This window comes from Stylophora pistillata, chromosome 9, assembly GCF_964205215.1.
Source record: "Stylophora pistillata chromosome 9, jaStyPist1.2, whole genome shotgun sequence".
In the NCBI taxonomy this organism is placed as follows: Eukaryota; Metazoa; Cnidaria; class Anthozoa; order Scleractinia; family Pocilloporidae; genus Stylophora; species Stylophora pistillata.
Genome location: NC_142527.1, coordinates 14,268,639 through 14,293,052, shown reverse-complemented (window position 1 = coordinate 14,293,052; position 24,414 = coordinate 14,268,639). Strand labels below are relative to the sequence as shown.

At 38.4% G+C, this 24,414-nt stretch overlaps 2 protein-coding genes, 1 long non-coding RNA gene and 2 other non-coding genes across 5 annotated transcripts; 2 read left to right on the top strand and 3 right to left on the bottom strand.

Annotated features, from left to right (window-relative positions):
• Nucleotides 1-145: 145 nt before the first annotated feature.
• LOC148723472 (uncharacterized) lies at nt 146-1,739 on the top strand. Its single transcript, XM_088734140.1, has one exon. The coding sequence runs from the start codon at nt 431-433 to the stop codon at nt 1,166-1,168; it is 738 nt and encodes a 245-aa protein (XP_088590266.1). The 5' UTR covers nt 146-430; the 3' UTR covers nt 1,169-1,739.
• A 1,241-nt stretch (nt 1,740-2,980) lies between these two features.
• Nucleotides 2,981-3,052, top strand: Trnag-ucc (transfer RNA glycine (anticodon UCC)). The gene has a single exon. It is a non-coding gene; the product is annotated as a tRNA-Gly (tRNA).
• A 918-nt stretch (nt 3,053-3,970) lies between these two features.
• Nucleotides 3,971-4,052, bottom strand: Trnas-cga (transfer RNA serine (anticodon CGA)). Its single transcript has one exon. It is a non-coding gene; the product is annotated as a tRNA-Ser (tRNA).
• A 2,700-nt stretch (nt 4,053-6,752) lies between these two features.
• Nucleotides 6,753-8,539, bottom strand: LOC111334888 (uncharacterized). Its single transcript, XM_022940704.2, has 2 exons — nt 8,290-8,539; nt 6,753-7,523 (listed from the first exon to the last, which is right to left on the bottom strand). Exons 1-2 carry the CDS (start codon nt 8,439-8,441, stop codon nt 6,983-6,985), a joined length of 693 nt encoding a protein of 230 aa, XP_022796439.2. The 5' UTR covers nt 8,442-8,539; the 3' UTR covers nt 6,753-6,982.
• Nucleotides 8,540-10,849: 2,310 nt separating this feature from the next.
• On the bottom strand, nt 10,850-15,569 carry LOC111334889 (uncharacterized). The gene is made up of 2 exons (XR_002695281.2): nt 15,417-15,569; nt 10,850-11,237 (listed from the first exon to the last, which is right to left on the bottom strand). It is a non-coding gene; the product is annotated as an uncharacterized LOC111334889 (long non-coding RNA).
• Between the last annotated feature and the right edge of the window lie 8,845 nt (nt 15,570-24,414).

The following is a 24,414-nucleotide window of genomic DNA, read 5'->3' as shown; positions in this document are numbered from 1 at the left end:
TGTTTATAAAGATAATTAGTGTAGAATTAACGGGTACCTGAACGTGATGCCGTAATTTGATTGGCTAATTGGATAAAACAACACAGCTCATCACAGGCGACGCTCACAGGGAAAAACCACCGATTCACCTGTTCTGTGTACGACGCGGGGGTGGCTGAAAAAAAAGTTGTTTGACGGGTTTTTTTGTTTGTCTTTTAAGGCGACTTTCCCAACTTTAGGAGGTCGACCTTGGAATAAAGGAATGTTTTAGCTTATTCGGGGGTTCTACCACCCTAAGAGCAAGAAGGAAGGACACATGTACGAGAAGACGAGCTTTTTTTCGAAGCCTGCCTGGCGGGAACATCTTAAAGAAGTACAACTTGAATATAAACTCCCTTTGCTACTATGACACTTCCTGTGCAAGCGACACGAGAGGTTAGGTCTCTACGATATGTCTCTTTGCTATAGATTCAAGCAGTTTTGGTTACTTTTATTCGACGGTTGGTGGCTTGAGAAAGGAGAAAAGAACACTCCCAAATCACAGAGAAAAAAGAATAATATCAACGAACGACAAGTGAAGCTGAATGGTGAAAGGAGGGATTTTCAGGGCGCGGAACGAAAAAGTGACGATGTGACTGATTCTCAGCTTATTTCTCGTGGAGTTCAATTCTCCAGCAAAGAGGAAATGGAAGGTTTTGATTCTAAGATGGACGAAATGCATGATATATTCCTTAAGGAACTTTCTGAAATAAAGCGACAACACGAACGACTGCAAATTGGTAGGGTTATTCTCAGTAGACGTGTGTCAGAATTAGAACAAATCCTGCAAACGGACATCAAAAGCTTTACGAGCTCCGATATTAAATCGTTTATGGAAGATTCGTCATTATCTAGTGAAGAGTTACAGCTTTTGGCCGAGATGGATGAAATACTAGAAATGCTTGAAAAAGAACAGCAAGAACTTCTATCGCTGGAAAAATATTTAGACATTGAACTGCGTGAAAGAACATACTATCCAGAACCTGTAATGCCTCGCCACAGAAGGCTGGAAGATGAATTCTCAAAGCAGATGAAAATCGATGGTGGTTTGAAATACGAGAGCTTTGACAAAACCGTTCAGTTCATAACTTATCGTTCGCTTCCACCGCCCCTGTCGCTAGGCGATCTTTTAGATGTGGCGGATAGATAATACAAACGGAGAGAGCCAGCTCTTCCTTACATACGTGCCGAGATAAACATTTGCTTAGTGCAGGTGTCAGTAAACAGGTTCCTGAATAGGGTTTATCGGTCGTCGGACTCAACAAAAAATTCTGAATCGTTCTCGTCGATCCCACTAATGAACGTTGCGAAGGGATACAGTATTGCTATAATGATGATAAAAATAGAATGATGCATTGCGTAAAATAAAAATTGTTACAGATACTGTTGAATCAAATTCCAAGTATTCATACTTAAGGTCCCAGGTTATATGACATGGACTGATTCTGTACGCTGTGCGATATCCAGTTTGTTTATAAAAAATCCTATCTCTGCTATAATTTTTTTCCATCGGAGAAACGTTGTTAGTATTCTCAACCTGAAATTATATAAATTGGTGTACTACCTGAATTGTAACCCAGTATCCTAGGTAGTTTATAACGGTATCGGGGCTATGGGCAAGCCAGAACTTTTAACATTATCAAACAGCTTCAAATTAGAGTTTCAGTTAGCGGGAATACTAAACAACAACAAAAAAGAAAATAAACGGAAAGTTGTTAGAAGTGGACTTGCGCCTTTTATTCCCCTTCAACTGTCAATTGAAGGCAGGTTTATTCATGCAAGCTGCTGCTGTATATTTCTGCTCAAGAATTGTAAACAAATTCAAATTGAATACAAATGAAGCAAAAAAGAAAAAAAATTGGAAAGCCAATTTAAAATACAAATAGAAATGCCGTGGGAACCCTACCAACCAACCAACTGTTCCGAAACGAGGCCTGTACTGACTAGTTGAGTCTGTAAAAAGTTCACATTCCACGAAAATTTGCCACGCGTCTTTGCGGGAAGTTTGCCGAATGAGAACCATGTCTGTAGCATACTCACCAAAGCGTTTACCGTGACTCAGTTAATGTAACTTTCAGCAGTATATCGCAGTGTAAATTCAAAGGACAAGGTAATGTTCTTGGGCGGTCTTAAGATCACTTGTTGAAGCCGTGGTTCTTGTTACACCGATGTTGGTGACCTCAGAAGACCTTAAAACACATTTCTTTATGTCAGTTCACGTTCGTAAATGTCCATCTTCGCACAAACGCTCTTAAATAACCCATGAGTTCCGAAAATGGTTTTCCTCCCTACTCCTCCTACTTAGAGATTGCTTTCATAGTCTTTCATGTTCTTCAATCGGCCATGTGAACCTCGATTTAATATGCAAATTAAATGTTGTCATTTCGGTGTGTTTTCCACTAGCGTTTTGTTTTGGTATTACCTTCCTTTTTAACGCCTTATTTATACCTAATTTCAGTTCCTTTTTGTTATCTATTCCATTGCAACACTTATGCATCATTTAACTCACAACTGACGGAGGGTAGGTGCCACCGTCGCAGTCCAGCATTTCAGCAGATTGAAAATAAATGGTATGATTGTATTGTGGTCTGTGCAATCCTTTTCAGTGTGATTGTTTAGTGTTTCTGTAGAACTGAGGCATAGTAATTTTCTCTTTTCATCGCATTTTCTTCATTGATCAGATGTGCTAAGAGACCTGTTTCCGTAGGCCTCGCTTTCATGAAAGGCAGCAGAGGATTGATTCATATAATCTTCATGTGCTGCGTTTTCCTGTTACTGACATCACCTCAAGCTATCTCTTAGGCTTTTGTATATTTTTAATATTTTATGATTGGATTGTTTAGAAAAAGGACAATATGCTGAAACACTCAATAGCCCACTTTCGTCTTACTTTTCAATTATAAGGAGGCGTTTCAATACTAATGAAATAATTATTTAAATTTACTTCTAAAATGGTACGTAGGCGTTGGTGGTATAGTGGTGAGCATAGCTGCCTTCCAAGCAGTTGACCCGGGTTCGATTCCCGGCCAACGCAGAGGTTATTTTTTCATTTACATTTTTATACATCATCTTTTTCCCCCACAATATTACGCACAATTTCTTATCAGACAGAAACGGAACTCTTTTGACAGACAAGCAGTATAACATAGAAATTCAGAAAAGATGAAACTAGTGTCACTGAAATTCTTATTTTTTGTACGGAACTCATATGCTCACCTAGCTGCACCTCATTCTCTTGGTATTACATCGTAATAGTGATCCGTTGTCATTATAACAGTCCTCTTCGTCCTGTTCGTCCTGTTCGTCCTGTTTACTTTGACTAAGACCTGGGACTGATTTTCAATACAATTTTTCCTTAGCAGGAAAGAAAAAAGAGGGAGAAAGGGACCTAGTATACTACTATATTGGGTTAGTGGACCGGCCCATTCCGGAGACGCTCGACATTATTTAGTGTGGGCCTACCACGAACGGCGTGTGCGTTTGTACGTGAGATGAGCGTATAAGACAGGAATCTTTGAGAGGCGGACTTCACGAAACACAGCATTCTATAAATTATGTTGTTCACGAGGAGAGACTCCATATGATAACACAATTAAGTTGTCGCACTGTGATCTCCAGTTTCCGCGGTTTACGCAAGGAATGCTTAGGACCATGATCCCTATTTTGGCGACCAAGAACGCCTTGCATTTTAAGACTCGGCCTTTTCAACCGAAGCCCGAGTAATTATCTCCCGTTGTCGATATTACAAGGAAAATATAAAGTATTCTTCGGCACCAGGCTGGGTTTCGCGGTTAAATGTCCGTGAGGTCCACAGGGTCCGTGGGCAGTTGGCCGAATCGGAAAAAAAAGCTTTTCTGTGAAATTTCAACTAAACAACCACGCTTATCGTTTGTTCTGTGAAGTTTGAATTTGTCTGAATTATTTAGAAGGAAAAGGGAAAAAATGTCCCTTTCGCTGCGAGCAGGATTCGAACCTGCGCGGGAAGATCCCATTGGATTTCGAGTCCAACGCCTTAACCACTCGGCCATCGCAGCACCACGTGATCTATCATGGTAGATTGCATTATATAAATTACAAGTTTGTACATCGTGACGTTCAATGCAAGGTATCCAACTTCGAGATTTATCTAACGGAAACCAATATGAAAGATCTTTCTTTCTGTCTGTCTGTCTGCTTTCCCGCCAATACCGGAACACAAAAAGAAAGGAACCTTACCTCTATCTCGCAAGGTTCGCAGCAACACTTCATAATCTTCTACAGTGGAACCCTGATTTCTCGAACCCTCGGCCGGTTTCTCGAACCTCCCGATATCTTTCGAACCAAACCCTGTTTCCCTTGGATTTGCTTTACTTGTAATTTCACCCTCTTTTTCTCTAACTCCCGATTTCCCGAACCAATTTGCGTTTCCCCTGGAGGTTCGAGAAATCGGGATTCCACTGCACTTCTAAAAGGTACTTTCGGATCATGTTTCTACTAAGCACATCTTGGAGCAGCTGTTGGCTCGCTGTGAAACTCAGATAGTCCTTTAGAAATGAAATATTGATTGAATGTTGTTGTTTTTCATAGAAATAGTCAATCTAAAGACACGAGAGAACCAGGGCTCAAACAAAAACTGTAATTATAGTTTGCAGTTTTGGAGTTCACAATTGACCTGTCAATCAAATTAGTGATCTGCTGATGACTGCTAGTTTTAAGTTTAAATGACAAAAGTATTTGGGCACCCATATGTTTTGAAAACAATGTAGTAAGAAACTATTTTGTTCATTGTGATTCAGAGGTAATTCATTTACAGTATCTGGCATACACTGAAGGCATCACTTCTGTAAATAACTGAATCATGGATATTTGCATCAATCAATGGATAATTAATTTTCCCATGCAAGTATGTTATTTTCTAAGGATCAAACCTCTACATTGTAAAATCTGCAAGACAGTTGAGAAAAACTAGGATAATAATGTATAATTATATTATTTTTTCGGTTGAGAATTTAAAGTAGCTGACCAAAGCCTGGTACCTGGACTTTTTGAGAAAATCTAAGAAAATTAAACCAGCTGAAGAGAAATAGAAAAGTGATCCCAGTTACTGGATTAGGATGGCCATCAATGTAGTCTTTACCAAATTGTTAGTAGGTAAATTAGAAAAATATCTTGCTCTCAAGCTGCTTATAGTTAGAGTGCACCACATCTGGTGAAAAACAGAATGGATATGTCAAATGTTGATGACTAAGAAGATGAGTTCCAGCATAACTCAGCAGCTACTGATCTGCATCATATTGTGAAGTGATCAAGAGTCAAAGTAGCATTTCCCTTACTGCATGCAGGCAAAGTGTTTTTTATGGGGGAATTGAAAAACAAAACAAAACAAAAAAAGCCAGTAGGCTCCTGATAGAGATGGTATTTCTTAAAGGGGGAATCAAAACATGAAGCAATGGTCAGGCAATTTCTCACAGATTACCCCTCTCTCCCAAATCTGTTGCACTAAGGAGGTTTAGCCCTCCACTTGGAAAATGAGGCTTATATAGCAACATTTTGAGTCTCCCAACTTTTGATATTATAATCCTTTCACTATTATTACGTTAGTTAACAGTTCTTCCATATCACTTTTACACAAGGCTTGATCCTTCAAGGCATAGATTGCAGTCCCCAAGTGTTTGTACATTTTTTTTGTTCTTAATCGCACACAAATTTTATCTTTTTAACTTTTGGGCAGGTGTTTTGTATGAAAAAAAGATTGAACATATTTCAAACCTGCCTAACCAGAGTTGACTCAGTAGTCAACATGGGTTATTATACAAGAGGGATTAATTTTCTGTTTTAATGTAAGTGGTTTGTCAACATATGAAAGCGTGAGTTGTTTACCCTTTCTAGTGACTCAAACAACTAGGTTATAAAGCCAGTCCTTGAGTCATGCACAGGGGGTCCATACCAGTATTTGTCACTGAAACAGGATCAGTCAGGAGCCTTTAACTTGTCCACATTTAATTATACATTAATTCAAATGTTTGCAGGGGACAAACAGGCTTATTAACACACAAGTACATCATTAAGTAACAAATGGAAAATTCCAGGATAACACAAAATAAGGCCATTCTTTATGTGAAAATTGTGTAGAATAACAATTTAACTGAAATGTTTTAGATAAAGAATTGTTTAGAAAGTTTTTTTGCATTTTTATTTCAAATCAAATACATATCTTTTTAGTGGTGTTGATATTTTATATACCATATACCACAGTTTACTGTGTGTACTTAACAATTATTCACCGAAGGCAAGGTGAATATCGTTGAATAATCCCCGAGACGAAGTCCAGGGGATTATTCGACAATATTCACCGAACCTGAGGCGAATAATTGTTTTAGTATAATTTCAGAGCTGAACAACGGAGAAATTTCTAAAATCATAACATTTTGGTAACATTTATTAACATTTTATTTCAATATTTTATATAAACTGCGTGGAGCAGTTTAGACAGCATCATATAAGGAACTGCTTGACCACTGAATCAGATTGCTGGAAACTCTTTGCTCAGCTCTGAAATTATACTAAAATTAAATACCTCTTCTGAAAGAAACCTAGATCACATAAAATTTATGGTTTCAAGTCTATTGTTTTGTACGTGTTTCAGTTTTCATGGTGATATTAATTTTTCCAAAGTATTGATCATGGTCTATTTTGGTCTATGGTAAGTGAATGGTTGGGGCTCAATTCAATAGCTGATTCAAAATGATCAGGTCTGGCCTTCAAACTACTTTATTGATTTTTTTTAAAAAAGCCTTATTGTAACAGGTAATAAACCTATGTTCTAAGTGATTTGATACGACCCTCAGAAACTTTAATGAAACTGATAAGCTCCTTACCTTTATATACTAGTTATGATGATCAATGTTCTATAGAGCTAAGTTGTTTGTACAGACAGATTTAAAAAAATCAATAAAAGGATAAAGGAAAAAAGAAATTAAGTTGGTTATACTGAATGAAGTTTTGTGACTCGAACCAGGCCTATCACAGCCAGGAACTCATCCTTAGTGATAAGGTCTCCCTTACTCATCAAAATATCAACTTCTCTGGTATTAACCACCCTACTTGTACAAGGCTCAGCTTTTTTCGTTTTCCTTCTACGACTTTTCCTTTTTGAGGGGTGATCCACTGCTTCTGTGGAGGGATTGCTTCTTGATGCATTATTTTTTCTATTTTTGGCAATGGTAAAACATTTTTTCTGCTTGTCTTTCTTTGCATCGGGCCTTAACTTCTCAATGGCTTCCTCATGCTTTCGAAGGAGAGCTTTCAGACTCTCTATTCTCTCCTCTCTTGTCTGTGTTTTGGTATCAGTCGGTTTATCTTCTTGATCTCTTCTTTCAGTTAACTTGGTTTTCTTCAGTATGTCGCTTTCCTCTTCCCGAGCCTGTTTGTTGTTTTCCCAGCTGTGTTTGTGGGTGTCAAGTTCATAATGTAAGTCATAATCGTAACCACATGATGTTTGCATAAGCCAGTCATCTTCATTTTCCCTATGAGACAAAACCGGAAGAGTTCTTCATTAGCATAGATGAATGTCTGAAACTAGCACTTCATCATCATGTTTATTTGTTCAAGCAGGTTGAATTTATTGGCAACTGTATAAGCTGATGTAGACCTGATGTGGACCTGCTGTTTTCCTACCCAACCCACCTCAGGGGAGGACATCCAGCACACAGTAATCTCGTGCGTGGGAAATTAACGTCTTTTACCCCTTACCCTTTAAGAGACGGGACCTCCGGCTTTACGTCCTATCCGAGAAGACGAAACAATGTGAGTGAAGTGTCTTGCTTAAGGACACAACGTTAAGCCCCAGCCAGGAATTGAACCCGGGCCGTTTGACCTAGAGTCCAGCGCACTGACCACTGGACTACTCACGCTAACCTAAAGTGCCGTGAGCTACTGAGGTCAGTCTGCTTGAGGTTTAGCGTAAACAACAAGAGGCTCTCCGAAAAAAGGCATGTTCGTTATATTAACAAAGTACTGTTAACTTCCAGCTCCTGCCTTCCAGCTGTTGCGCACACAAAATCACGAGTGCGGTGTGCGAGGAGGGAGGGAGCTTGATCACTGTGTCCACCCTATTGTTACTTGTACTCAACTCTCACGCGAAGTTGATGTCGATCAAAACTAAGCGGCGAAAAAAGTAGGCTGTGAACCGTCTTAGGTATTGTGGTGACTTGCGTTACACACGGGAATTGAAATTCTGAAATCAACCCGAAATGTAGATACTTTGTTCTGTCTACAGTTATTTTAACATGCCTGCTTCTATCTTCACGCATTTCTGTATCATTTCGGTAGAGCTCATCGGAGTGTCGATGTTTCGCGTTGTCACTTGAGAAACAACTCTCCGGTTTACGAAGCCTTTGTTCCTGCTGTCGTTTTCCCGTCCCTCCTCCGCGAATCTTTGCCATATTTTACTGTTAAAAAGCTAAAAGGCTAACAGCAACACGGATTGCAGTTTCTTCCACATCCTATTTTTATCGAAGTTCAAGTTCGGCACGCAATCGTAAATGCGTTAGTACAACGGTTCAACTATCACGCGGAAAGTCGTCATATTTGCGCGAGCTTTTTTATTTGATATGCGTTCTATTTTCGCCCGTCAAAAAAGTAAGGTGTCTGTTCACACAAATCTGGAAGTAAACTTTCTCCTTTCTTACCTTGTCCTCGCGCGGATGTTTGTACACCTCTGGGTTGTATCGAAATATAATAACATAACTCCTCCTGTATCCATGTTGGAGCAGATAAATGATAAGATTATCTTTGTTGGATCGTAAAACAAGCTGATTTCTTCTATTCACCCCCGAAACAATAGTCGATAACTTTATGGAGTAACGAAGAAAGCTATGGTCTTGCGGCTGGGTGCTTTCAAACAAAACACTTCTGACGACAACAACAACACCACAAAAGTGTGGAACCTTGTCTCTTGTTTTCCTCTTTTCCCTTTTTTTTTCGTGCGAGAACTCTCAAGTTACCTCCTCGTAATTTTCACATCAACAGTCACACTATTGCATCATTTTTAACAGTATTAAAAAGTTACTTACCAGCTTCCGCCAGGTTTGTGTTTGGCTTCCTTGGAATTGATTTGGAACAAATGCCAGTTAGTTCGAACAAAGTGTTTTGGTCCCCGCTAGCATGGTATAGCCACTGAGATAGCCGTAAAGGCCCGTTTAAACGGTTTCAACGTTTGACCAACACTCATTCAACAAAAGTTGAACGGCTGTTGGGCAAATGTTAGACGCAAAAACAAAGTTGAGCCGAGGCTTTTAACAAGCTTTCAACATTTTTTTACATTTTCAACAATGTTGCACGACCTGTTCAAACGCGGTGATACAAGATAAGCACAAACCAACCACTGAGGCATTTAAACGCACAGGTGGTAAAGATATGAAAGTCTCTTTCCAAAAATGGCCATTTTTTGTAGGAGCTTTTTGTCGGTGAACGCCGCGGCTGCGGTTATGACGCTCGAAGGCGAGTCCAATACCTAGTTTCATTATCAAAAGAGCTTGATAAATGAAGATAAATTACCTTGGGGTATTTTGAAAAGCAGCTAAGGCGCGAAAAGGTCCTGACCAAAGGCTAGCCCCCCCCCCCCCCCCCCATACGTCAGCTTTTTAACTTTGCTTCGAGGCTTTGTCAAGTTTAAGTAACACTCGAGCTCCGCCTCCCGGTTAGCTCAATTGATAGAGCGCTGGACTGATGTGCAGGGGGCCGAGGGTTCGAGAAGAATATGCTGCCTTTCTATAACATCATGAAATGGTTTAGATATTCTAGTCTTCTCGGATAGGGACGAATGAATGGAGGTCCCATCTCCTGCAGGGTTAGGGGTAGGAGACGTTAATTTCCCGCGCACGAGATTACAGTGTGATGGATGTCCTCCCCTGAGGTGGGATGGGTGGATGTTGTCTTGCTATTATATGAGCCTCTGGCTCGGACAATATGGGCAACCATACCCCACGCAAAGACATCAAACTTGATTACAGCTGACACAGACTGATCTCTTACCGCATAGTGTGAAACGATAAAATGTTAACTTCGACCCAGCAAATAGCAATTCTCCATCCTTAGATTGTCAGAATAGCATTGAGAAACGAAATCTTCACGCTGTATGATTGCTTTGTTGCCAGTAGGATCCATTAGTGTAACTTAATCGGGACTGGGAGGGGTACTGCGCGTAAAGTTTGTGTCTAGGGTGGTGCCTTTCGTTTGTAAATAATTTTCCAAAATTCCTACCAATATATTTAATACGTATGATGCACGATCCTCGCAGTAGATAGCGCTATTTAAGCAATAGCGAAAATCAGACCTGAAAAAAAAAGTCAGGCCTGTACGGGATTCGAACCACTGACCTCTGCGATACTAGTGCAGCGCTCTACCAATTGAGCTAACAAGCCAACTGGGAGCAGGCCGTTAAGTTGATTCGTAATAAACCCGTGAAAGTGATAAATCAATTGGCTCAATTGCTTAGACGTTACTGTTAATGAAAATTGATTATCGTGCAAATGAAAGTACTTTGCGAGCTAATAAATGTCAAATGATACAGATGCTTGTCTTCAAATGCCATTGAACGTTATAACTTTGCTAAAGAACAGCTAAAGGTTTAGTCTCAAAAGAGCGCACCCGAAAAAGGAACTACCCTACCCCCATTCAAAGCAAACCGAAAAACCAAAGAAAAAAAGAAGGGATTTTTACAGCCGTTGGAGGTGAGTCAAGTCCTGAACGACGAACCCCACGTGCACTCCAAAAGAGATTTTGCTTCAGTCATTTGACGTACGAGAAAAAGCATCATGAAGAAGTGTGATACAACAATTGGGAGAGCAGATAGTTTTTCTAAAGGCTTTTTAATGAATGGAATAAGGTTACAATAGTAAATACTCTCACTACATCAATTATCTAATACAATTATTTCATTGCTACATGGGCGATTCTTTTAAAAGTTCTCTTCTTCATTTCGGTATCTCTTGAACCCGTTTTTGGCTCATAAAGTCATTGAAGGTCCGAAATCTTGGTCGAAAGGTTCGTTTTCTACCACAATGTGTAGCCTTACATGCGTCACTCTTCTCGGTACACAGAGTGCATTGCCCCATGGTGTTGCACGCGCCAATACACATCGTGTAAACAGTGTCACAGTTAAGGCATTCATTCGCTGATGATAAGGTAGCAGTCGCCACTAAAAACGCCGTCACCAGAAGAATTGTTTCGTGTTTCATCTAAAATACAAAGGATACAAAAATTAGCTCATTATCACTTGGATATTCCCTTTCATTACTTGTTCTTCGAAAAAAACATGTTTTAGTCCCAACGCCATGGCACCGATGCAGTTTATTTTTGCTAACAATTATTCAGACACCAGTAGCAATATACCATAGAATACGTGTGTCTGAGTTTATTTAAGATAATCGGAAGGGTATTTTTCTCTCTGTTGAACGATATTTCCGTGGATCCTTTTGAAAGTAATTGCTCTTTTTCCTTTTGAACCCAACAGAAATATTTCCTTCTTCAATGGTGACGTTCCTACAGTTTTAAACACATTTCTCTAAGAGAAATGAAATACTCACACAAGCGCACAAACCTCGAATTGCCAATAGAGCAAGAAAAATGACGGCTCGAAATTTGACAGAACAGCTGGTGGTTCAAGAAATCCATTAAATCGAAAATATTAAAGTGCTACTGAAACGAAATTTTCGTATCTCAAATATTTGCTCTAACCTGTACTTTTGATTATGCTGATCATCATGAGATAATTTGCTTTGGCCAAAAAGAAGCGAAAGATATCTTTTTTAACCGTTCAAATAAAAAATTTTACACAAAACCATATCCGGGTCCTGGTATCGAGCGAAATGGATTGATGATGTCACTGGTTGTGTTCACTCCGATAGCGTGGTTTATTTCACTCACTGTTTGTTTGTATTCGGGGGCGAAGGAGATGGAAGACATTGAAGTTTTGTCAAGCGAATCTTCTTCTGAACGAGGCGAAGTTGTCTCCAGTAGCGAAGAGGAAGATGGTGGCGTAAATGGGGTTGACAGGCCTACACGACTCCCAAGCGTGTGTTTAGAGTAGCCTATTCAAAGTTTAGCCCTCACGAGTATGTCTTTGAGCGACCGCCCTCTTTTGTAAGATACGAGCGGCGGATTTTTGTATAGTTCGCTCAGTAGTGGTTGTGTTTCTATTAAATGCCAGTTTTTCATGAGAATTTGCTTTATGTGTGGCACTGAGTACGCACATCAGGGATTGCGTCTTTTTCGAATCGTTCGCCTTTGTAGATGTACAGCTATTTTTTTTACTGTCTCGATCGTTAAGTTGTCTTGATTGCTTTCAGCTTGCGCCACGCGCGCTGATTCGATCGTACTACAGTTCTTAGTGTTCAGTGTTCCAACCGTTTTGGCTCGTTTTCTTTTCTTTATTTCGGTATTAAAACGACCGATTTCACGTTCATAGAAGCACATGATCGCCTTTACTGTTTCTTGCTCCGCGTTGTTACGGATTTGCTTTATCTCATTTTTTAAATCCTCGTCTGCTCTTATTTTGGCCCTCGCCCTATATTTTAGGGATTCTGGGCATGTTCTGCTAGGCATTTGGTACAGAGGGATTTGTTCGTTATCCTCAGACTTGCCGAGTAGATCATCTTCAGTGGCGGTGTCGTATGACGCTTCTATGGTTTCTTCATTCTCTGAAATGGCATTGCTTTGGCCCGGGGCGTTTAGTAGCCCATTTGCCGTTATAATGTCTTTCGACATTTTCTGTAGATGGTCAGGCAAGACCGCGGTTTCGATCCTAATCTTGTGGATCTCGTCAGTTGCCGATTAACTAAATAGACTGGTAGAGATTCGTTCTCGGTATCAGTCGGGAATTTCGCTCCCTATCCAGGCGAACCCCTCGCAGATAGCCAAGATGCCGATGTGGCCGCCGATGAATAAGACGAGGATGGCATTTTTCCCGAAGTCCTCTTTTTCGGCCTCCCAACATGCAAGCCACACTCCATGCTTTTACCCTTCTTTCACAGAAGTACACAACCAGTGACGTCACAGGGCTGTTTTGGCCGCGCCAAGATGGCCGCCAATTTTGATCTCAGCCGGTCAACTTCGAATGCTTAAAAATGTACTTTCCGGTATGCGTTGGCCCAAAAAAAGTACACAGCGCTTGCAAATAACGTTCAAACTCTATTATATTGCAAAAATTTCGGATATGAAATTACGTTTCAGTAGCACTTTAAGGCTCAATACGGATGAAATTATAGAGCACATTGTTTTTATTTCTTAGCAGAACATACAGAAACAGGTGGGAGGCTAAATGTGGAATTTAGTTGTTTCACCCCAAAATGTCAGTCATAATAGTCAGAGACCAAAGCTTGATTTTCTACAAACAAATTCCTCAACTTGGTACTTGACTTCTTTGTTTTAGAACTTATAAGTCAAGCTGATGGATAGATAAAAAATTATCCGAACGTGACTACAAAATAGTTAATTCGGTGTTTTGGTAATGTCAATCAATGCATAAGATTCTTACAAATACAGGGTTGAATCAAGAGATTTCTTGGTTGAATTTAGTCACCAAAGCTCAGTAGTTTTTATGTAATCCTGAAAAAAAGTACCCCCCTTCTCGCCTCATATTCTCCCCTTATCTATGAATAGAGCCTTGATAGACCCTGTGAATCATATGGAACCAATAAAATTCATTGAGCTGAATCTCCCGTTGAATTTAATCGAAAGAATATTTTTTTATTTGGAGAACTGTTGACTTTTCTTTCTTAAAGTGCATTATTTGTTTACGTGGTAGACCGTTTTGAAAAAGGAGAAAATGTCGTTGGTAATCTTTTAATACACATGCACTTCAGAGGAATTAAAAAGAATTACATCGATCTTCTTTAAACGGGTGAAATATTTAACTTTTTTTCGATGTGGAACAAGACTGAGACTAGGTTTACACTAGAGGAGAGTTTTCCGGATTCGTAAATGTTTCCGGATTCATTAATTTTGGAGTATTCGGATTCGTACGCGTTTACACTGAAGGATATTCGGATTCCTGACTGTTCACACACAAAGACAACTCCAGGAACATTCTAAATGGAATGATTACCAAGTCCAGTGTTTTTTCGTCGTTCGATCGACAAAGTGAAAATGCCTCTCCCAAAAAAGGCTAGAGTAGATCCAGATGCCACTGAGGCAAATTTGAGCTGGACAGATGCCAAGCCATCTACGTCGTCGGCGATTACGCGTGGCTGACGTTAAACTTCCTTGCAATAATAATTTGCGTTTCCTCAGAAATACTACGTACACATGATAAAATTTATCGCCTGAACCTGCAACAAGATTAGGCAACCGGAGACCGCCAGCAATGTTAGCACCCGATCCTCCATTTTGGTTTCCCCGCAAACTCAAAAGATTGCCGGCGGAAATAATATCCGGATTCGAGAAAAAAAGCAGTTACACAACAAAACTTTCCGGATTCGGAGTTATCGGATTCAAAGTTCCCACTTTAAATTCCGGATTCAAAATTCCCGGAGACACGACCAAACCGGGGAGTTCTTATTTCGGATTCGTCCACTTTCGTGTAAACGGCAAAATCAATCCGTTACTAAAACGTTTCGGATTCATCTCGAATCTGGAACAATTTCCTCTAGTGTAAACCTAGTCTGAAAGCCCACCTTGGTGGACATCAAGATCAGAAATATATTAATCATGGTCATTTTTGCTGTCTCGGTAAGAGAACGCCTGAAAGTTGTATCCACTTTCTCGTTAGATATTATTACAGGGAAGAGAGAAACGCCTTTAGCAGCTTACAAGTTAAAACAAGAACTGATTCGAATTTAACTCAAAATTTTATGGTTGCTGATAGGTGTTGATGAGCAAAACCACGAGGAGCCTCCTGTTAAAGTCGTTAAATGATTTATGTGGAGATTTTCATCATTACATTGTTCTTAAGGGAAAAAAAGAAAGAAGGAAAGAGGGGAGATAGAGAGACAGAAAGGTAGATGGGAGAGAGAACGATTAACTCACCGAAAGCCAGTTTTAAAACAGGTTACCATGTGAACAGCAAAAACTAGTGTTGAAGTTGTATACAATGGTTTCTTTGGACATGCTCAAAGGTTATAGCCTGAGGCTCTGTTAAAATTGTTCAAATCTGATATACGTTATACGACATTTCAATAAAAATAAGTATGATTGAAGCGTATTCAAGGAAATTTCAGCTAAATTGACGTGAAAGACCCCTGGATCCACCTTCGGTTCTTTGCACGATAAAAAGATAAATAAACCGAGATTTAGATCTAGGAATGACTTTTGGACACGGACATTTATTTTCAGTGTTACCCTCATCTTTACTGTGTTTTCTGAAATGAGTCACGAACAGGTCGTGTCATAGGCACAATTACAATTCAAAGTTTACTTACCTTTGATAACGAGAAAATTCAAGTTCTTAATTGTATAGTAGCTCTTGTTCCTGCAAGGAGAAGAATTAAAAAGTTCTGCTTAGTAGTTGGCCAATAAATCAACGATATGAGTTGAACAGCAGAAAGCTGAACTTATAAAGGCGCTTTCCTCACAATTACCTCTCACTCGGTAACTGATCTTAGGGCGTCTTATATCCTTGCACGCCAGGTTTTGTAGAAAATTTCCTATTCAAAGTGAGTTCATAATTGCTCCTTTGAACAAAAGCACCGAGAAATAATCAATGGAAAAATGACACTGACCATTCAACGGGCGACTTTTACATACAAAAATGACGGAAGTTAAGGTTCTTGAGCAAGGATAAGAAATGAACTTAATAGATTTAATAATCATAGATTCCGGTTATCAGCAAAGAAAATGACATTAATAGAACGCAGCTTAGAGTTCACTTTTCAGCTTAGTCAAAGAAACTTTTATGAGAATTATTATGTCTTGATTTAAAGATTTTCTATCTTTCAATGGAGCTGTCATATTTACGTGATTTATATCTACTGTGGTAGACAATTGCTAATGTCGTGAGTAAAGCTGAGCAGTATGGAAGTTCTTGTCTTAAGTACCGGAAGTTTAGGTCACCTGACAACGTACTATAGCTAAAAGCACACTTCTAAAATAGAATAGACAATGACTTCTTTTCTCTGGTAAAGTCGATTATTGTACATGATAAAGTTAAACGTACGTTTGCACGCCCTTTTGTGTATGGCAGGTTCTAGACTGATTTCAACAGCGAGATTAAAACACTAAAATAGCCATTTCTTCTGATTAATTAAGTTCCCTGTTGTAATCTTGAGTCTTAAGATTTTAATTGACATCTTAACTCAGCAGGGAGAGTACTTTTACCGCGCAAAGGAAACTTTTCAATTTTTGGGGGAGTCACGTAACCTTTTTATAGCTATGACGTAGGAGAAAATTACATTCAAGTGAACGTTGGCCGGGCACAAGTGACCGCCAGTAAGAATGTAAATGATGGCTAATTGTTCGTACTTCTGTGTTCTTGTTTTTATGGTTAAAATGTATTATAAAAATATGTAGATCTCTCTATAATCAATGAAATTTCCTACTGATATATTTCGTCATATCATCGAGGCACTAGATGTTTACATTAATTGCCCGGTGCAAAGATCACAAGGATGTCTGACAGAGTGAAAAATGTGTCGATCTGCAGATAAAACCAGAGATTCAAGACAAGACTGAACGTAAAATAATTAACGCCGCTTTTAAACTTCTTTACTCTTTAGGCCCTTGGATATCCATAACTGCGAATGTGAAATACATCCAGATCTGGAAATTTCCCTCACTCTTAGCTGCGCCACCTTTGATTATTCGAAGACGCTGAGTACACATATTGTAAAGAAAATCCAATCGATCGTCATGAAAGCCATCTCACTCGTTCTAGTTCTAATGAAATTAATTGTTTTTTATTTGACTGGCGTTAAGACGTGTAACCTCTCCACTGAACTTCTTGTTGAAGTAAACAACAAACCTGAAAGGATAATTTTAGTTGTCTAAGTTTTACCGTTACTGAGCAGTAATACTGAGCGGCACCCGATAAAGATGAATGACCAACTTTTACCTAATTTTTCTAACAATTAGCGGCTCTTGCACGGCGTTTTAAGCCATGCTAAACAAATGCATACTTTGTCATTGACCGAAAAATAATAAAAGCAAGTAAGAGTAAAAGGAAAAAGTACTAACGTTCTATAAAAACAGTAATCCCAGATTCAGCTTTGAATATAAGTTTTCAAACAAATAAATTAAGTCTCTCCCTTGGCCTTGAGTCCTTCAGAACTTCATGCAGTTAATTGGCTAGAGGCATGAACACTTTCTTAAAAGCTTTTAGTGTCTGTTAAAATTGATTCAGGCTAGCGCATCAAAATTCTCTCATTTTACACGCAGGTTTTCTTTTTTGATCCGCTTTAGCCGTTCGATCTTTACTCAGTCCTTTGTCAGCCACCATGAAATCAAATTTTCAACAAATACCCAAAGGTTTCAAAACTTTGAATAGAGATATTAAGCAGTGGTCTTGGAAACCGTGCATTTTACGTTTAAAGGTGCACAGGAATTGTTATAAAAGATGTGTCTGGTTTAAGTATTGTTCAGGACGTGATTGTGTTATTTTAGAGAGTTAGGGGGAGCACAAAATTATATTTAACAAATCATCGTTAATTTCAGTGTTTATGCCTTGTCTTATTTGACATTCATTGTGGTTGTCTACTCATCGCAGAAACGTACTTCCCCGTAAAGGATCCATTTTTTTACCTTGAAGTCTTTAAGGAAACTGTGAACATTGTAGCACTGCTCCTCTGAATTTATGATCTTCACTACTGATTCATTCTCAACGCAAGAGAATGGATGAAAATATTTATATTTAGGGCTGAGCTGCACGTTTTAATGGGATATTTCCAACAGAAACAGGTATATTTAAGCCAAATCAATAAGGAGCGCCGTTCCTCTATTTCCTCGATTCCATGCAGGATGGACTGACTCATACAATTAGCAATTTTTAGTAAAAAATCTGTAGCTGATAATGCGAGTAACAGTTCAAAGTATCAACGGTTGACAACTGAACTCTAGCGATCTTCGTCATTCACCAGTACGTTATGTAGAAATAGACCCAGTACTTTGAAAATACTTGCGTTGAAACATTGCCAAAAAAAGAATGATTGATAAAATATCAGCTCGGAAAACACAGATGTTTGTAAATCGTTTGGCAATCGATGGCGGGCAAGTTTCCTTGGATAAAAACATCATTATTTACACGGAGCGAACATACTTAAATATGCTGAAGATAAGGATGAGTTAACCTTTGTTGACAGGAGCTTCCTTTTTCATTTTCAATCAATTTATGTTTGCAGTTTTATCTATTCAGGGTATTCCAGCAAATTTTTCTTTTGAAATTTTTCGTTGTAACGAGATTTTCAACGAGAAAATAAGAATGCAGTAAGACCGTAAAATAAGATATGAACGTGAAACACATTAAACCTACCTCTATGGAACTTTAACTATTTTGCAAAGTATGAGGGATGTCCATCTTTAGAATTCCTCCTCACGAGTCCTTTTGTTGAACACGTCAAATAGAGTTGGTTTTTTGAAATTTTGACAAGTATTCATGGTTTGCTCTCTCGGTCTTGAGATAAACTGCAAAATAGGCGCAAGAACCAAGCATCGAAGGAAAAGGAAATTGATATTTTTTAGCTCCTGGCAGAAATGAACATTCAGGTTTTTTTAATCGCCAAGTTTTGCAGTTGAGCCGTAGGCAGTCCCTATACTGCAATTTATCCTCAAATGGGTATATTGTTCTTTTTGGCAACAGTCGACTTATACTTTCATCAGAACAAACTCACTCTATCTAATTTATTTTCCAAGTATCTGTCGAAAGAGTGTAAAATTTTGTTATATTTTTTCATTTATGCCCGAGAACGGTTTCGTAATCAGTGATGAAAGAAAAGCGAGAATGCAAAGCGGAATCTTTTGGTAAAAGGAATATTCAATCGTAAACAGCCGCAAAATGATCAAAACAAGGCAGAAAATATATTCTAAAATCACAACGCTTCCATCCGTTCTGTTTATGTTTGAATAAATGAAAGAATACATTAAGGAAGGGTTTAAGAGAATAAAGGAAGAATTAGGCAAAACAAATTGGATTTTTGTCGTTATTATTTAAGGGATAGTACTGAATTCATTATCGAAGATGTCTCAGAGACCGGTAAACAGGTGAAAAAAATAGCTGATTGATTAGAAAATCCAGATCAAAATGGAAGACGAAGCATTTATTCAATCGCAATGAGACTTGGAACGCTCGACTGTCTTTGGATGTCTAAGAATTCTAATAACAACCTTGTAAAAAGAATGTCTAAGAATTCTTATAATAACCTTGTAAAAAGTCGAACAGTGCGCTAATACGTTTCAAAGACAAATCCTTCAAGATTTTATTCATCAGAGAAAATAATTTTTTATTTCATACAAGACGAAGAGTCAAGCAAGAGGGATATATTTCATGAAGTAAACAATTCGTTGCTTTTGATGTTAGCGGATAAAGTTTAATATAAGAAAATAGAATGACGGAGATATATGAGACGTAATTTGTCTTTAGTTGTACGAAATTGATAATAAAGAAACTGGATGTTTTTTCCATTTCCCGTAAGAGCAGGTGAATCTTTTGTCTCCCTCCTCTCCTTATACGCATTTTGCAATAACGAGCACTTTATGGCCATCATTTGCACAACCTTTAAATTGAATTTGGTCAAACAAAAATCTGTTAAATCACTTAGGACCACAGGGTATAAAACGTAGAGTTGTTTTGCCCTTACAAAAATATAGATACATATACGTATGTAGATTTTCATGTTGGTTACAGCCATAGAGATGTTATCTTTCAGGAAGCATTTTTATATCTGGGCTGGATAGACAAAAAATACTCCGATTTTCAGAAATGCCCGGAGAAAAGACCTGAAGACTTAACCTCGAATATATGTCATAGGGTTAGGGTGAGGCTGGCGTATAATCAATTTTGCTCACAAATAGTTTTTATACACTTTCAAAAAGTAAATTATTCAGTACATGTAGGTTTTTCCCAAGCTATCAACAACTCAAACGGAGTTTGTCAAAAGGGAGGGGGGTTAAAAAACGTAATAAGTCAAACAAAAAGGTTCATAGTATGCATTGCAAAATGGTCCCAATTTCGATATATAGAGAGCTGTCGTAATAAAACGATGAACTACCTCTGAAGTCTTGAACCAGTTTGTTATAATTATATATATATAAGCGAAATAGGCAACGTAGGATCCAGGATCCAGTTTGACTGATGAGTGGATCAACTTTTGTTGGTCTACGAAACAGGCTGTATTAAAATCCATATGTGCGTAACCTGAGTAGTCCATTTGCTACTATATATATTAGTGGAACTAACTATATATATTTATATATATATATATATATATATATAGTTAGTTCCACTAACGACTATATATATATATATATATAGTCGTTAGTGGAACTCTCAGGCCAACAAAGGGGCACCGCGCCAGGAGGGTCAATAAAGATTCGCGGTCCAAACCTCACAGCAAACACGAACTTAGAAAATTTAAAAATTGCGAGAATGGACAACTTCTGACGTCAAAACTATAAACAATTTTAATAAGATTTCATATATTTTTGATGTCAGAAGTTGTCCATCCTCGCAATTTTTAAACTTTCTCTCTCTCTCTCTCTCTCTTTCTCTCTCTCTCTCTCTCTCTCTCTCTCTATATATATATATATATATATATATATATATAACTGCAGACAGTACTGTTTCGGCCTTCTGGGCCTCATCAGTGCAGTGCTAATGCTAGGATGGGGGAGAACCGAGACGGTCACCCCAAACGACCCAACCTTTGTGGTATCGTCTAAGCCATGCCAGATATATATATATATATATATATATATATAGGAAGTCTGTAAGTCGATTTTCGCGTGGAACAGTGCTCAATACGTTAAAGCAGAGCAGAATAAATATTACGAGAGGAAAAAAGGACGTAACTACATTTCCCGACAAGCCTGTTTCGTGAATCGCTTCACTCTTCAGGGGTTACGTCCTTTTTTCCTCTCGTAATATTAATATATATATATATATATATATATCGCAAGTCGTTAATGGAACTCTCAGGCCAACAAAGGTGCACCCGCGCCAGGAGGGTCAAAAAAGATTCGCAGTCCAAACCTCACAGCAAACACGAACTTAGAAAATTTAAAAATTGCGAGGATGGACAACTTCTGACGTCAAAACTATAAACAATTTTAATAAGATTTCATATATTTTTGATGTCAGAAGTTGTCCATCCTCGCAATTTTTAAACTTTCTCTCTCTCTCTCTCTTTCTCTCTCTCTCTCTCTCTCTCTCTCTCTATATATATATATATATATATATATATATATCGCAAGTCGTTGATGGAACTCTCAGGCCAACAAAGGTGCACCGCACCAGGAGGATCAATAAAGATTCGCAGTCCAAACCTCACAGCAAACACGAACGTAGAAAGTTTAAAAAATTGCGAGGATGGACAACTTCTGACGTAAAAAATATAAAAAGTTTTATTAAAATTTTTTATATTTTTTACGTCAGAAGTTGTCCATCCTCGCAATTTTTTAAACTTGCTATATATATATATAGAAAGTTCAAAAATTGCGAGGATTAGTTATATATATATATATATATATATATATATATATATATATATTGAGTTAAGCCGGGCCGGACAGAAAAATATTTGGCCCTCGGTCATGACGCACGGACCCCGCTGTGCTCGGTCCGTATGTCATGACCTCAAGCCAAATATTTCCCATTTGGCCCTCCCACTCAGTCAATCAGTACATACTGTTACTACAAAGCGTTAGGTTGAAACTGGGACAATAAGAAACCACTGTTGCGAAACTACTATAGAAGTTGTTTGAGTCACGAATCAAGATAAATGAGATTTTGTCCCAAAGCCAACCCAATTCGCTTTAACAGTAATTTTGCCTGCTAGAACTCACTAATTTGTTACAGTCACTTGGAATTATCGAGTAAAGTGCTATAACTATCAGGTGAAGTTTATATCACCCTCAGAAGAATGTCCTTTGCTCTAATTATTTGGCAAGCCTTTTCATTCGTTACACACAATAAGGCTGGCATTTTGGCTAAAAATGAATTTAAAATGAATCATGAGTACCTTTCAAGAATGGCAGTCGCTCAACACCAACCACACAACAGGTTCGCTGCAAAAAACTGGAATTCATGTCCTGTCATCTCTCTTTCTCACCTGTATTCCATATTTCACACAAGGCGTGGGACATCAATCAAAAAGGTTTAGTGAGACAATAACGATGTTGCCAGAGATCCATCATCAGGAAAATACCGTTATCAAAGAAACGAAGACAATCCTTGTCTAATGAATCTGACAAATAAATTCGAAATGTTCTCAAAATGGTGCATGTTTGAGATGGATACCAAAAGTGAGAAGCAACGGTAAAGTTGTCAAGCGATAGCACTACTTGACAAAACAACGTGAGCAATATCTTATCTCAAGATTTAAAAACATAACAAAGGCTAAATCATAAATGGATTTGTCCCCCTTTTTAAAAAAAATTACTTAAAAAAATGAAAACCAGCGACTTTCTTTTGTTATCAGACAAAACCAACAAATCTGACATATTGCTTTTCATTTAAAGAAAAAAGTTTTAAATGTATTTTTATCTTCCCCTATCAATCTCACTCCAGCATCCGTTTGCATCCATGACTCACTCGTGCCGCATCAATTTGTTTCATAGTTGATTACCAATGAATGAATTTTTCAAGAATGTTTCAAGAATGAATACTTGACGTGGCGGGCCGGATGTAGATGCAGCCAGTTAGATTAGACAGTAGCTCCATTGTAATATCTGCTTCTCGTCGAGCCATAGATAGCACGTTTACGGGTTAACGCGGATTTCTTTAATGTCATATATAATAAACAAATGGATTCAGACTTGAGGCCGCGAAAAACGCTGTTTTTGTTAACCAAAGCTGTAATAAATCTGTCGAATGACCAACTCCCTTAAAAGTCAAAAGGGGCAAGATGGGTCGATAAAAGTAACACAGCAATATCTTACTCATCGCCATCATAAGACCTTTGTGATTAACTATGGTGAATCTTAAGACATTTCTTGAAAAGATGTCTTTATGAACCGGGAACACTAAATCTTTGCATACACATCTGCGTCCTGTGAGCTTTAGCTGCCAGATGCATTTTTATCATGATGTTTAGGGAAACAAATATGAAACAGAAACAAATAACATGTATCAATAAAGGTGATCGTTTTGTTTGAGGCACATCTAAAAGAGTTACTACTCCAAAACCGCTGCTTACCAACCAAGCTGTTAAACTGGCTACGAGCACTCTAGCTTTTGTCATAATATCAGCACATTTCAAGCTGTGTATCACTGAAATATATCGCTGTATGGTAACTGTGACAACACCGTGAAAAGATGCTGAGTTGACAAAAGTCTGTAGGCTTTCAAAAAAAAAGGATCTGAACTAATCGTTGACATACGCCTATTTCTCCCAACAACAAATTTAAAGCTGCAAGGAGCAGTGCATGAGACCGCCGAATAACCGTCAAACCCAACCATGGCATCTGTGACAACCAGGTTAAACAGAACCATGGCAGAAAACGTCCATTTCTTTTGACGTTTAATTCCATTCGTCAAGATTTTTACGTTGTAGAAGATAGTCACAGCGCTGAGTAAACTATGGAAGGCGTAATTTAACCAGATAAGGGGAAAGCTTGTTTTGTGCTTGCGAAATGCCACATGAGCAGCTGTCAGTTTAGCATCATGATGAATTGACACAGCCATCTCGATACCAAAGCAGCTGGATATTCTTTGCACTGTTTCATTGACCATCATTAATAAATTGCGGCATTCAGTTGAACGCGAGCTGTTTTGCCACTCGCACTTGGTGAGAGGCTTAGCGCCTCAGCTTGTGACTTCAGTCTTACATCATCTTGCAGTACGACATCTGATATAGCACCTTTATAATCACGTGCCAAATATAAGCGTTGTCATTCACCCATTGATGTTGTTCACTCACAGAAACAGTCGAAAGCTTCTACAACGGTTCTATAAATAACAGGCAATTTATTGTACTGCTTCGAAACGGGGCACCATTTTCACTCGGATAATTTTTGATTCCCTCTAAATTGGATTACGAGCAATTTTACTTGTTTTACTTTCTTTTTCTGAACACGTAAACCGATAAAGGTATCTTATCGACTCTAAATCTCTCAACAATTCAGCAGGAACAAGGGGGTTTGAGGAAAGCTTACAAGAAAGAAAATTATGATTTTATTTTTTAATAAAGTCCACAGGCAACATATCATCAAAATATAATGAGACAGTCCCCCAAAACGGAATTTATCAATTATATGAGTTTGATTCACTTATAT

Coding starts and splice junctions, on each gene's coding strand:
- LOC111334888 (XM_022940704.2), bottom strand. CDS start 8,441: ATGGCAAAGATTCGCGGAGGAGGGACGGGAAAACGACAGCAGGAACAA. Junction 7,524..8,289: donor ATGCGTGAAGATAGAAGCAG/GCATGTTAAAAT, acceptor TTTGTCTCATAG/GGAAAATGAAGATGACTGGC.
- LOC148723472 (XM_088734140.1), top strand. CDS start 431: ATGTCTCTTTGCTATAGATTCAAGCAGTTTTGGTTACTTTTATTCGAC.